The 13,045-nt window shown below is 45.5% G+C and overlaps 1 protein-coding gene across 4 annotated transcripts in view; it reads left to right on the forward strand.

Annotated features, from left to right (window-relative positions):
- The window catches only part of SQOR (sulfide quinone oxidoreductase), a 50,514-nt gene that overhangs the window by 19,928 nt on the left and 17,541 nt on the right, over positions 1 to 13,045 (forward strand). For all 4 annotated transcript variants that reach the window (XM_033851642.2, XM_073800908.1, XM_033851644.2 and 1 more), the window contains exons 2-4: positions 771 to 1,021; positions 3,797 to 3,967; positions 11,051 to 11,104. In XM_033851642.2, coding sequence (XP_033707533.1) covers positions 788 to 1,021; positions 3,797 to 3,967; positions 11,051 to 11,104 — 459 coding nt within the window. In that variant the 5' untranslated portion in view covers positions 771 to 787. The remainder of the gene's footprint in view (positions 1 to 770; positions 1,022 to 3,796; positions 3,968 to 11,050; positions 11,105 to 13,045) is intronic.

A 13,045-nucleotide genomic window follows, 5' to 3' on the forward strand; every position in this document is an offset into this window, starting at 1 on the left:
GGAGATTATTTACCGAATTGGGCCGATATAATAAAAGACTAGTCAGCAGCATATGCAGATTCTTTTCATAAAATATAACTTTATGATACCAGGCAGGGCTCCTTTTATGGCTTTTGCATCATCTGGTTGAAACTGCCAAAGATATGGAGGGCCTTTGCTTATGTGTCTGTAGCCAGTGATTTAAATCGTGTGTCGCTGGGCAGGCAGATCCGGGTACTTCTTAGTGGGGCTGAGGCTCTGATTACCTTGGCCTGAACTCTGAGCTGCAGAGAAGGTGGGTTTCTTGCTGGACTCTTTCTGTTTCAGCAAGGTCTCAGGTGCCCTTTGTGGCAAGGGATTGATCAGGTGTCTATCTGTAGACTCATACATATTTGGGGGACTGAAAAGCCAAAGAAAGAATTGAGGAATGTGCCTGAGAGGAGAAGGATGACAGCGGGATACTGTAGATGATGCCCTAGCTTTAGGGAGGGACAAGGAGAGGGACAGGCACATTATGAGGAGAGCTTAAAAGATGAGACTTACGTGGTTCAAAGTCTGAGATGTCCTGCAAGGAGGAGGAGAGGGAGAAAAAGAAAGCTTAGCCAATTGTTAGCCATCTGTGGAGCATTCCCGAGAAGCTCTTGACCACAGCCAGGTGGGGAGGTGGTGTTGAAACGGCGGCAACCAGCTTGAGCCGGCCAGATGCCAGCCTCCCCTCCCTCCCGGAATGAAAATGCTTCGGTCCCATAGTGGCTCCTTCCTTACACAGAGCCTTATCTGTTCCCTTCTAGCCTGATCCAGCCTGAAGATGACCCCGCTGGCCGCTGTGGTGTCTGGCCCCCGTGTCCGACTCTTTGCCTGCCTCCTCAGGCTGGGCTGTCAGCAGGCCAAACCACTTCAGCTTCACACGGGGGCCAGGCTCGCAGCCAAGAACCACTATGAGGTGTTGGTGCTGGGTGGGGGCAGTGGTGGGATCACCATGGCTGCCCGCATGAAGAGGAAAGTGGGCGCAGAGAATGTGGCCATCGTTGAGCCCAGCGAGGTAAGTCTCCCCCTTTTGAGTGCGTGCGTGTGCGTGTGCATGTGTGTGTGTGTGTGTGTGTGTCGTGCACATGCATGTGTAGGTTAGGGGCTGGGTTGGGGATGACTGTCATGCCTAGGCCACCGTGTTCCCAGGTTAGTGCTTCTCTTTCTGGGCACAAAAAGCAGGTCGTCCAAAAGAATTGGGAGAAGGTGGGGGGAGGGAGAGAGCGAGGACAGATCTCTTGGCTTACGTTCTTCTCTCTGTTAGTTTCTTAGGGCTGCCATAACAAATTACCATAAAGGGGGTGGCGTAAAACAACAGATAATTTATTCTTTCGCAGTTCTGGAGGCTAGAAGTCCCAAACCAAGGTGTTAGCAAGGCCATGCTCCCCTCGAAGGCTGAGGGGGAAGGGGAAGCTGTCTCATGCCTCTCTCCTAGTTTCTATGGTTGTGGACAGTCCTTGGTGTTCCTTGGCTTGTTGTAGATCACTCCAATCTCTGCCTCTGTTTTCACATGGCCTTCTCTCTGTGTGGCTCTAGTGTCTTCACATGACCTACTTATAAGGACACCAGTCATTGGATTAGACGTTAGACAATCTGATGGATAGACATTAGAGAGTCAAGGACATTCTAATCCAGTGTGACCCCATCTTAACTTGATTACATCTGCAAAGACCCTATTTCCAAATAAGGTCACGATCGCAGGTCCTGGGGTTAGGACGTCAGCATATTTTTTGGAGAGAAGCAATTCAACTCATGTCATCCTCCACCTTCAGTCTCATGTCCAGAGGAAAATCAGTGGCCGTTGCGCTTTCCTTTCCCTGTTCCAGTCTGGAGAAAGGGTGATGAGTTGAGGGGCGGTGGGGAAAAGGTGAAAACCCACTGAAAAGGTGTCAGTGGGCTTGAGAAATTTAAGTATAAGAGATTATAAACAGATTATAAAGCAGAAAAAGGTAGCAGACACGAGGTGGGAAGTTGGGAAGTGTTTATAAGGCACTATTTCATGAAAAATATTTTAAGATTGTCCAAAGTTTCAAAAAATAGTCAAGATTTTTGGCGGTTGGCTTAATGTTTCCTAAGGAACTGTGTGTGCACCAGTGGGAAACTGTATCTTTGGGAGGAAAAAGCAAAATGGATCTGGTGCCGGTTTGGTGGAGAGGGTAGGGCAAGAAAGGCACAGTCCTTTTCAGGAAGTCTTCCCAGTACCAAACGAGGCTGCCCAGGGCTTTTTTGCAATCTCCAACTGATACGTTGTGATTTGTGGGGAGACTGGAGGGCACTCTCCGTCTATTTCCTTTTAAAAGTGACTTTAATTCAGGGACAACATTTTAAATGACAGTGGTCTGAGAGCTGTATCAGGTGGCCTGTGGTGGATTGTAGCTAACCCACGGAAGGCCTCCCAGTGGGGCTACTCTTTGTGATGAGACAGGCCCCTCCAAGGCACTGGACACAATTCAGGAGGCCAGAATGGAGTCTGTCCTGCTCTGTGAGGAAGTGCATGACAGGGGCTGTCACAGGAGCTGCCAGCGGCTCAGGCCTTTGGCACTTTCCCTCCTGTGTCTGGTTTAGTGATTGCTAGAGCTCGTGCTTGTTTGCAGTCTAAAAAATAATCCGAGTTTGTATTTTCATTCCCTTTTCTGTTCAAGATGGACTTGAAATCGTTGAGCTCTCACAGCTGGAGCTCTCACAACTGGAGACCTCTAACCCCCTTATCTTTTTTTTTTTTTTTTTTTTTCCGGTACGCGGGCCTCTCACTGTTGTGGCCTCTCCCGTTGCGGAGCACAGGCTCCAGATGTGCAGGCTCAGCAGCCATGGCTCACGGGCCCAGCCACTCCGTGGCATGTGGGATCTTCCCGGACCGGGGCACGAACCCATGTCCCCTGCATCGGCAGGCGGACTCTCAACCACTGCGCCACCAGGGAAGCCCTAACCCCCTTACCTTTGATCCCATGCATTATGGCTGTAGGGAGATTGCAGAGCTGTTCCTTATGTCCTCTTCACTCTCCGGGGGTGTTGGCAATTCTGTCTGGCCAGTATGAGGCATTTTGACAAAGTTGAGATCTCTTAGTCCCCCGGTCTGCTCCATGGATGTATTGGAATTCTCAGAGACCATTAAGCCAATATACCCTTTGGCCCCAAGCCTAGAACTTTCACAGCTAACTGAGATCAAGAGTGGACCATCTGAAGCAGAAGAACTCCAGAAAATACTGGAAGTTTGGGTATCATGGTGGGATCTGATGCCTCTGAGAAAGGAGAAGAGGGATCCTAGTGCTGATAGGGGATGTCTGTAGTCCTCCCCATGGTCTTGGGAAACACAGTGGGAAGTTAATGAAGTTTTGAGCATCCCCAAAGCGGCAGTAAACTTTTCAGACTCACCTCACAAATTTCTGAGGAACCGCATTTAGGTTTTTGGGCTTACTTTTTCTTTATATCCGTGCACGTAAACGGATTAATAATGTGTGTGTGTTCATATGCATGTATAAGTAACACGTACATGTTAAACACCAAATCTACTTTAAGCAATAAATAGTACAGTGCTCACTAAAGATAGTTTATGGCTTTTTTCGCTGATCTTGGCAGAATTCTTTTGTAGGTGACTGCCCTTCAGAGCTTAACACAGTAGGAGACGTCAGTGGAGTCGGCGGGGGGAAGACTCACCTTCTGGAGACTTTTCTCTGTGATGCTCCAAGGGTCTGGAGGGAAGAACTGAGAGAGTCTAGCTCAGGTACTTTGAGCTATGACCCTTTTGATCGGCCTCACATTGAAATGAATCTCCCAATACTTTGTTTCTTAGAGACATTTCTACCAGCCAATCTGGACCCTGGTGGGAGCTGGTGCCAAACCATTAGCCTCATCTGGCCGTCCCACAGCGAGTGTGATTCCATCTGGTGTAGAGTGGATCAAAGCTAGAGTGGTTGATCTGAACCCAGACAAGAACTGCATCCACACAGACAACGACAAGGAGGTAACCGTCCGGGTCCTTTGGCTTTTGTTAACCTGAGGGCTTGTATTGAACGCACAGCCATTGTCAAACTGGACAGCTTCATGGTAAGAGGGCAGTATACATGTGCGTGTGTGCATGTGTGTGTGTGCTGAATACTGCATGAGATGGGAGGGGGTGTGGGGAATGGAGGATGGGATAGATGGAAGGACTGAGTGCTGCTGAATTAATAAATGAACAACGAAGACAAGTATTTATTGAACACCACTGTTTGTCCTGTTGCTTGGTACAGTATCATATGCCTGAATTTTTATTGCACAAATACTACTACTCTGTGTGAAAATACCAGGTACCTCCCTCCTTTTTCCTTTGAAGCAGCCAGCCTCTCTATCTGACCCTGGTCCTGCAGAGGAAGGGGGTGTTGGGAAGTATCCATCCCAGTCACACTCGGGGGAGCTCTGCCGGAGCTGTTAGGGAACCGTGTGACTGCGGTGGTGCCAGGGCTGAGAATTGCTGCTGCCGCAGCTTGCGGCTCATGGTTGCCCTGCACCGTTTAGAAGTCTCCTGCCACCCCCACCACACAGGGATCACAGCTTTTCAGCAACTGCAGCCCCTGTGTCTGACTGAGGGCATGAGGGCAGGATGGTGAGAAGACAGGCTTAGGAGCCATTGGGGCGTCGTGTCCCCCTGTCTGCTGCTGAGCCCAGGACAGCCGTCGTGCCGCACAGCCCTGTTCCGGGCTCCCATGGTTCTTGGGCCCCCAGGGTGTTATTGGCCTTAATATCCTGACCCGGCTCCCTCCAGACTGGGCACTCCAGCATTTTCACAGAACTGTGGAATCTGAGAGTTGGTGGGAATCTTTCAGATCCAACCCCTTGCTCTAAGCAGGGACCATTGGCACCAGGCCTTCTCAGCCTTTCCTTAGGTCATGGATCTTTCTGAGTGTGGATCTTAATTAGCCCAGTGTAGAAAATGCATACATGTACCTAATTTTGCATTTAATTTCAAGGAGTTCAGAGATTGTTTGCAGCCTTTCCCTGAGCCCTGATCAACCCTGAACCAACCCTCCTTCCCCGCTTCCTTCCTCCCTCCCTCCCCACCCTCTCTCCCTCCCTTCCTTCCTTCCTTCCTCAATATTTATTAAGCATTATTATAACCTAGGTACAGTTTTAGGGATATACAAGTGAACGACAATAGACAAAAATCCTTATTGTCCTGGATTTTATATTCTAGTGGAGGAGGACATACAATAAACAGTAGACGTAATAAGTTATATAATGTGTTAGAAGGTGATGAATATTAATTTAAAAAAATAGAGCCGAATTACTGGGATTGGGGCACGTGGGGTAGGGGGTTGAATTTAAAATGGGTTAGTATTTATACTCTCCAGGGCCAGGGACTTCTCTGACAAGTTATCCCTCTTCATTTTTTATAGACAGACAGGTTATATGAAAGTTCTGCCTTTAATGAGTCAGAATCTACCTCCCTGTAACCTCTTTTTTGTTCTTTCTTGGGCCAGGGTGTTAGTGGCCATAATACTGTTCTTGTCCCTTATTCTTCCTACAGTGTGGGAGAGAAGGCCTTCTCTCTCTTCTGTGGCGAAACCCTCCAACTATTTGAAGGTGGTTCCTAGAGTCTGTGTCAGTCTTCTCCTCAGGTAGACTTGTCCTCCTGTCTCCACTTTCCTCAGATTTCAGGAGCTCCAGCCCTCTCACTACCCTCTTTACCCTGCTTGAGACGGCATCTGACTTGTTTTGCCCCCATGATCCATGGCCCCTAGAGGTGCCTGGAAGAATAGCCAACACTACAGAACAGCCCAGAATAGAGTGGGACATTCTCTCCCACAACTAGATAGAATCCAAGCTAGCATTTGCCAAGTTATCACAGTGCTGATTCATGCTGGGCTAGAGGTCAGTTCAAACCACTGGGTCTTTTTTTCACATGATCTACTGTCAAGTCAAGCATCCCCCATCCTAAAATATATACATACATATTTATTTATTTACATTCAATTAAAAAGTTTATATGTTATATATGTATTATTTTCTCCCTGTTGAAACACTTCCATATTTTCCCCAGCATGTCCAGGAGAGCAGACTGGATTAAACACAAGATTGTTCTCAATTCACAAGACTGAGTTTTGGGACTCATTTCCCTTGCCAGTCTGCTGCCAGCTCATGGGACCAGCGGACTTGTATCTTCTAATACACATCCCCCTTTGGTACAGCAGTGCCTGCCTCCTAGTCAGACCCCTTTGCATTATAGGAATAGCTCAGAGTCCTCTGTGATTGGGTTTGTGTGTATCTTAAGGAACATAAACTTGTCTTATCTCTTGAGAATGAGAGGCACTGGGAGGTGCTCTCACTTCTGAGTGCTGCTTCGACATCTAAGGCTTAGACCCTTGGGAGAGTTGTAGAGTCTTGTTTTAGGGCTGTGAAAGAAGTTGGTATTAGTTGGTGAGACTCTTCTCCGAGATTTTTTTTTTTTCTGTGGTACGCGGGCCTCTCACTGTTGTGGCCTCTCCTGTTGCGGAGCACAGGCTCCGGACGGGCAGGCTCAGCGGCCGTGGCTCACAGGCCCAGCCGCTCCGTGGCATGTGGGATCCTCCCGGACAGGGGCACGAACCCGCGTCCCCTGCATCGGCAGGCGGACGGACTCTCAACCACTGCGCCACCAGGGAAGCCCTCCGAGATGTTTTAAGCAAAAATATTCCATAGCCAGATATCAGAAATCTACATATAACGTCTCTTCTTCTTGGTTGTGGTTCACCCTCCCAGCCTGCCTGGATCTTTTAGATTTTTGATTCAGACATCCAGTTAGCCATTTTTCCTTGCCATTATCCATGATGGTTTCATTTAAGTTCAAGGTTTTAATTCTTTAACATGCCCCTAGAGAACTTTTTTTCTAGCTTACATAAATCAATCAATATTCTTTTGAAAATATTAAAAAATTTACCAAATCATTTCCATTCTTTGTTTACACTTTCCTATCCTATTTACAATGTGAGGGTACTGCTGAAATCTAGCCTCAGTGTGTCTGTGTCTCTGATTTTTTCCCTGATTCAGAGTTCTGTTTGTTTGGAATGTGTCCCCCAGGCCCCACGTAGACTGGTCCTTGCTCCTTCTCCAGATTTAACCTGATTCTGTTCTCTTCCTTGTTCCTACTCCAGCACACTGGCCTCTCATTTCCTCAAATACTTTGGCCTCCTTCTTCCCCAGGACATTTGCACATGCTGCTTCCACCTCTTCCCCTAGCTAACTCCTGCTTATTGTTAGCTTAGAGATGACATCTTCAGACAAGCCTTCCCTGATCTACAAGACTAGTCAGGTTCCCCCTTGACATGCCATCACAGCATTCTGTGGTTTAGTAATTGTTTGTGTGATTATCTGGTAATGTCTGTCTTGCCCACTACACTGAGTTCCTGGAGGGGTAGGAACTGGGTCTTTCTTGTTCAGCGTTGTATGTCCAGGACTTAGCACAATATCTGTCACACAGAAGGTGTTCAGTAAATCTTTGTGATCAAGTTGTGCCTCAGTTTCTTCATCTGTAAAATGGTACTACTAATAATACCTACTTCATTGGGTTGCTGTGAGGATTAAATGAATTAAAACATAAAACATTCATAACAGTGCCTTGTACAGAGTGAATGCTCAAGAAATGTTGCTGTTATTAATTTTTAAACAATACATGAAATAAACAAATGGGACTTAATTAAACTTAAAAGTTTTTGCACAGCAAAGGAAACCATAAACAAGACAAAAAGACAACCCTCAGAATGGGAGAAAATATTTGCAAATGAAACAACAAAGGATTAATCTCCAAGATATACAAACAGCTCACGAAGTTCAATATCAAAAAAACAAACAATCCAGTTAAAAAATGGGCAGAAGACCTAAATAGACATTTCACCAAGGAAGACATACAGATGGCCAGGAGACACCTGAAAAGATGCTCAACATCACTAATTATTAGAGAAATGCAAATCAAAACTACAATGAGGTACCACCTCACACTGGTCAGAATGGCTATTATCAAAAAATCTAGAAACAATAAATGCTGGAAAGGGTATGGTGAAAAGGGAACCCTCCTGCACTGGTTGGTGGGAATGTAAATTGATACAACCACTTTGGAAAACAGTATGGAGGTTCCTTAAAAAACAAAAATAGAACTACCATATGACCCAGCTATCCCACTACTGGGCATATACCCTGAGAAAACCATAATTCAAAAAGAGACATGTACCACAATGTTCACTGCAGCTCTATTTACAATATCCAGGACATGGAACCAACCTAAATATCCATGAACAGATAAATGGATAAAGAAGATGTGGCACATATATTCAATGGAATATTACTCAGCCATAAAAAGAAACGAAACTGAGTTATTTATAGTGAGATGGATGGACCTAGAGTCTGTCACACAGAGTGAAGTAAGTCAGAAAGAGAAAAACAAATACCGTATGCTAACACATATATGTGGACTCTAAAAAAAAAAAAAAGGTACTGATGAACATAGTTGCAGGGCAGGAATAAAGATACAGACATAGAGAATGGACTTGAGGACATGGGGTGGGAGGGGAAAGCTGGGTGAAGTGAGAGTAGCATCGGCATATATACACTACCGAATGTAAAATAGCTAGTGGGACGCAGACGCATAGCACAGGGAGATCAGCTCCTCGGTGCTTTGCGATGACCTAGAGGGGAGGGAGGCTCAAGAGGGAGGGGATATGGGGACATATGTATGCATATGGCTGATTCACTTTGGTGTACAACAGAAACTACCACAGTATTGTGAAGCAATTATACTCCAATAAAGATCTATTAAAAAAAAAGAGAATACATGGAAGAAAGGAAAAGGAAAGATTTATTGAGTATCCGCCCTGCGCCCGCGGAGTATTTGACTGCTGACTGATGGAAAGCAGGTTTACAATCTGTGAACACACGCTGATGCTTTTCTTTTTCTAAATTATTACGAGACATCTATTTAGTAGATGAGCCTGGAATTTTGAAATGTTTAAACATCCTATTTACTAAATTGTTAGTGTCCGAATTTACCTCCCCCCATCCCCTGTATAAAATTAGAACACTTGCCCATATTTAGCCTTCCAGCGGGGTCTGCACTGTTCTCTGAAATTGCTCAAAAGTTTTGTCTACAAGTTTTTGCAATTCCTTAGAGTTAGGTCATCTGGCCTGGAAGCCTGAACTCATTCAAAAGACTTGAGGCTTTCTTGTGTTGTTTGCTACTTTAGGGTTTATTCTCCCTTATTTATTTATTTTTTTCATAATCTCAAGCATGTCTGTTACTAGTCCTTAAAATAATCAATATTATGCTCTAATAGAACCATCAAGGCATGCACAAACCAATGGCTTTTCTTGCTGACAGTGTGCATATGTCTTAGCTGTAGGGCACCACCCCCAGACCCCATGCCATCTCTGACCTCACACCCTGAAGACGCAACACAGTTCACTCAGCCATTTAATGGGCCTGGTACACCTTCCTACAGACCAAGGAATTTAAGGGCACCCAGTCTCTGTGGGTAGGCAAATCATACAGGTGAAGATGTATATATTATCTGTCTACTTTGATAAACTGTATTTTTCACAAGCAACTGAAATCAACCATCCACCTATCCTTTCATCCAACAAACATTACCAACTTCCTCACTTTAATTTAGTGACTGTGCTGGATTCTAGGACTGTAGAGAACAAGACATAACCTTTATCCTCTAGGAGCGTTCGACGTAGTGAGGAGAACATTGCTGCTGTATAACACAAGTGCTTCTCTATTTGGTACAAGACTGTGGCAGTCACCACCTGTGGCTCCATTCTGGGCTCCTGTCATGGCAGTCATTCTCCAGTTTTCTAGGCAAGTCCTTTCACTTTACGTCCTTCTTGCTTACACTCTTGTGCTTCAACTTGTCCAACTTCTGATCCTAAACCCCCATTTCCATCACAATAAACATGGATACTTTTGCCTGCGGCGTGGATAAGCACAATGCCCATATTTAAAGAGAGGAGTTTTAAATTCCAACCAGATCATTAAACAAGATCAGGTAGGTTATATCACACACATCCTTTCTAGTGGCCCTCAAAAGAGCGGTTTCTCAGTTACAATATTGATCCAATTCATACGACAGGTCAGATTTGCTTGGGATTCACAAGCTACCAGATAGCTTTTAAAGAAAGCTGATTGTTTTTAGAATATTACTCAGCCATAAAAAGAAACGAAATTGAGTTATCGAAATTGAGTTATCGTGAGGTGGACGGACCTACATGCAGAGTGAAGTAAGTCAGAAAGAGAAAAACAAGTACCGTATGCTAATACACATATATATGGAATCTAAAAAGAAAAAAAAAAGGTCATGAAGAGCCTAGGGGCAGGACAGGAATAAAGACGCAGGCGTAGTAGAGAATGGACTTGAGGACACGGGGAGGGGGAAGGGTAAGTTGGTACGAAGTTAGAGAGTGGCATGGACACATATACACTACCAAACGTAAAATAGATAGCTAGTGGGAAGCAGCCGCATAGCACAGGGAGATCAGCTCGGTGCTTTGGGACCACCTAGAGGGGTGGGATAGGGAGGGTGGGAGGGAGGTGCAAGAGGGAGGAGATATGGGGATATATGTGTATGTATAGCTGATTCACTTTGTTATAAAGCAGAAACTAACACACCATTGTAAAGCAATTATACTCCAATAAAGATGTTAAAAAAAAAAAAGCTGATTGTTTTAAGATTTGAAAGTCATCCTCCCACTCTTCAACATGAAAAATATTGTGTTAACACAAGCACTAGGGAAGCACTGTGGCCTCTTTGCGGTCGTTCTCCACTGTGTAAAAATACAGGCGTCTCCAGCTCCCAGAGGCCAGGCAGGTTATACAATATTTGTGAAGCAGTGAGGTGTGAGGCAGCAGAGAACGGTGGGCATGATGGCAAACTGGAGCGTGCATCTCTGCCTGCTGTCCTGCGCACTACCCACAGCCCCAAGTCAGTCATGTTAAGAAATGGAAACGCAGTGTTGGCCACACGCATTTGGGGCCTGAGTCAGCCCTTGGGCTGCCACTTTTTGGGTCCTGGTCTAAAATGTCATTTTTTGTGTGTTGCAGATTTCCTACAAATATCTTATCATTGCTCTCGGAATTCAGCTGGACTATGAGAAGGTACTGTCTTAAGCTACTTTTATGTTACACTGGCGTCCTTACGCTACGATCAAAACAGCGTTTAGTTGCTTTACATTCATTTTGGCAAGAAAGAGTATTAAGCAGTCCACTTCTAGTTTTATTTCTCAGCAGTCTTTTTATGGTTTGGAAAAAGTCTTCTCTAAGATTCTGTCAATGATCATGATATGTTCTAGCTTTGAACTATCATCAGAGTTCGGCGTGTCCATGGCCTGATGGTAATTCTTGCAAAATAGCCACCTTTTCCACACTTACAAGAAAACTACCTTTCTCTGTACGACTTAGTTGGTTATATTACAGATTAAATTTTCCTTTGAAAGTAAGATTTAGATTGTGAATTCCTAAGCAGACTTTAAGGGTAGAATACCAGCAGTTAACTTATCAGGAGCTGGAAGGATGTCTTGAGTTTTGTTGCATAGAGCTGGGGTTTTTGGTATGAAGTGACCGACACAATATAAATGCTGCCCTAGAAGTTCCTTAGACCTCCCTTTTCAGTGAGCTAGAGAGCCAGATGCCTTCTGACAATTGTGAGATTCAAATTTATTTTCCTAAAACATAGTGGGGTGAGTTAGTAATTATGATTTCCAGGAGCTTACTGGGGACTGTGGATAAGTAGCTGAAGCACATAAAGCATTGTGATGACCAGGTCACAAGTTTCAGGAATGCGGTCCAGGTGAGGGCCACGTCTGAGTTGGATCAGCAGGGTCTTCGAAGTGTGTTTCTGTGTAAAAAACCAGAATCGTGACATGTCCAGGCTAGGGTGTCGTGAAAATGACCTGGGGACGACAAGCTGTGGAGGAGACTCTATGGAGAAAGGTGCCAGTTATAATTTCTGGGACGTCCGTGCCTCTTAAAAAGCCCACCAGAGTTGACTTAGCAAAGACAGCCCATCTCCACCATCCTGTCACCCCGACAGCCCAGTGCCGTGAGAGGAGGACTGTTTGAAGAGACCAGTGCTGAGAGTTCTTAGCACCCTCTTGCAGTAAACCGAGAAACAATAATATTTAAAAGTAACTGTTACTATGCAGTCTCTACTATGTACAGGGACCATGCTAGGAATCTAATGCTGACTCCTCACAACTGCTTGTGAGGTAGGTATTTTTATCTCCTCTTGATAGATGAGGAAACTGAGGCTAAGAGAGCGTGAATAACATTACCAGGGCTACTGTGTTACTTAGCAGTCTTTGCAGATACTAGAAAACTACCCAGGTTAGTGTAAACAAAAAGGGATTTCTCTGATGAGGATACCAGGGTGTTTGGATCTCGGGGGTAGGAATGTAGTTGGGCCTCCAGAAGGGCTGGATCTCTGATCTGGGCTCTGTTGAACCGCAGCAGCTTCCCTCTGCCCAGCTGCCTCCGCCTCTTTCCCCCACCAGCTCCCGAGGGGGTCTCTGCAGCGCCGTGTCCTGCTCGCTGGTCTGCTCAGTGCAGTAGGACGGTCCGCAGCTCCCGGCGCACAGCCTGTTATCTCATCTCAGACTTTCCCGTCTCCTCCTGCTTCAGGGTTCCCAGAAGCAACTTGGATTCAGTGGCGTCATAAACTGCCCTTTACGACCAAGTCTCCTTAAAAGGAACTTGGTTACCCTTTTCCTTAGCAACAACTTCTTCAGACTAGAGAAAAACGATGAAGGCAGACTTGCTGTTTGTTTGTCTCTTGGACACTGAGTTTTTCTTTGGGAGCCGGGAGTTATGGAGGTCCTGTGGGAAGAGCCACAGGCAGTGGTCAGGGGCCTCGGTATCTAGTTCTGTAAGAGTCTAGGTGGGTCTCTCAACCTCGCTCTTCAGTTTCCTCGTCTGTGTCTGTGGGTCAGTAATATTCCACCCCCTCCCTCAGAGGGGTATAGTGAATAGAGTGAATATAAACATAGATGTGAAACTGCAGAAACATTAAAATGCAAGGTGATTTTATGGTAATAAATGGTT

Source organism: Tursiops truncatus, chromosome 2 (genome assembly GCF_011762595.2).
Source record: "Tursiops truncatus isolate mTurTru1 chromosome 2, mTurTru1.mat.Y, whole genome shotgun sequence".
Classification (NCBI taxonomy): domain Eukaryota; kingdom Metazoa; phylum Chordata; class Mammalia; order Artiodactyla; family Delphinidae; genus Tursiops; species Tursiops truncatus.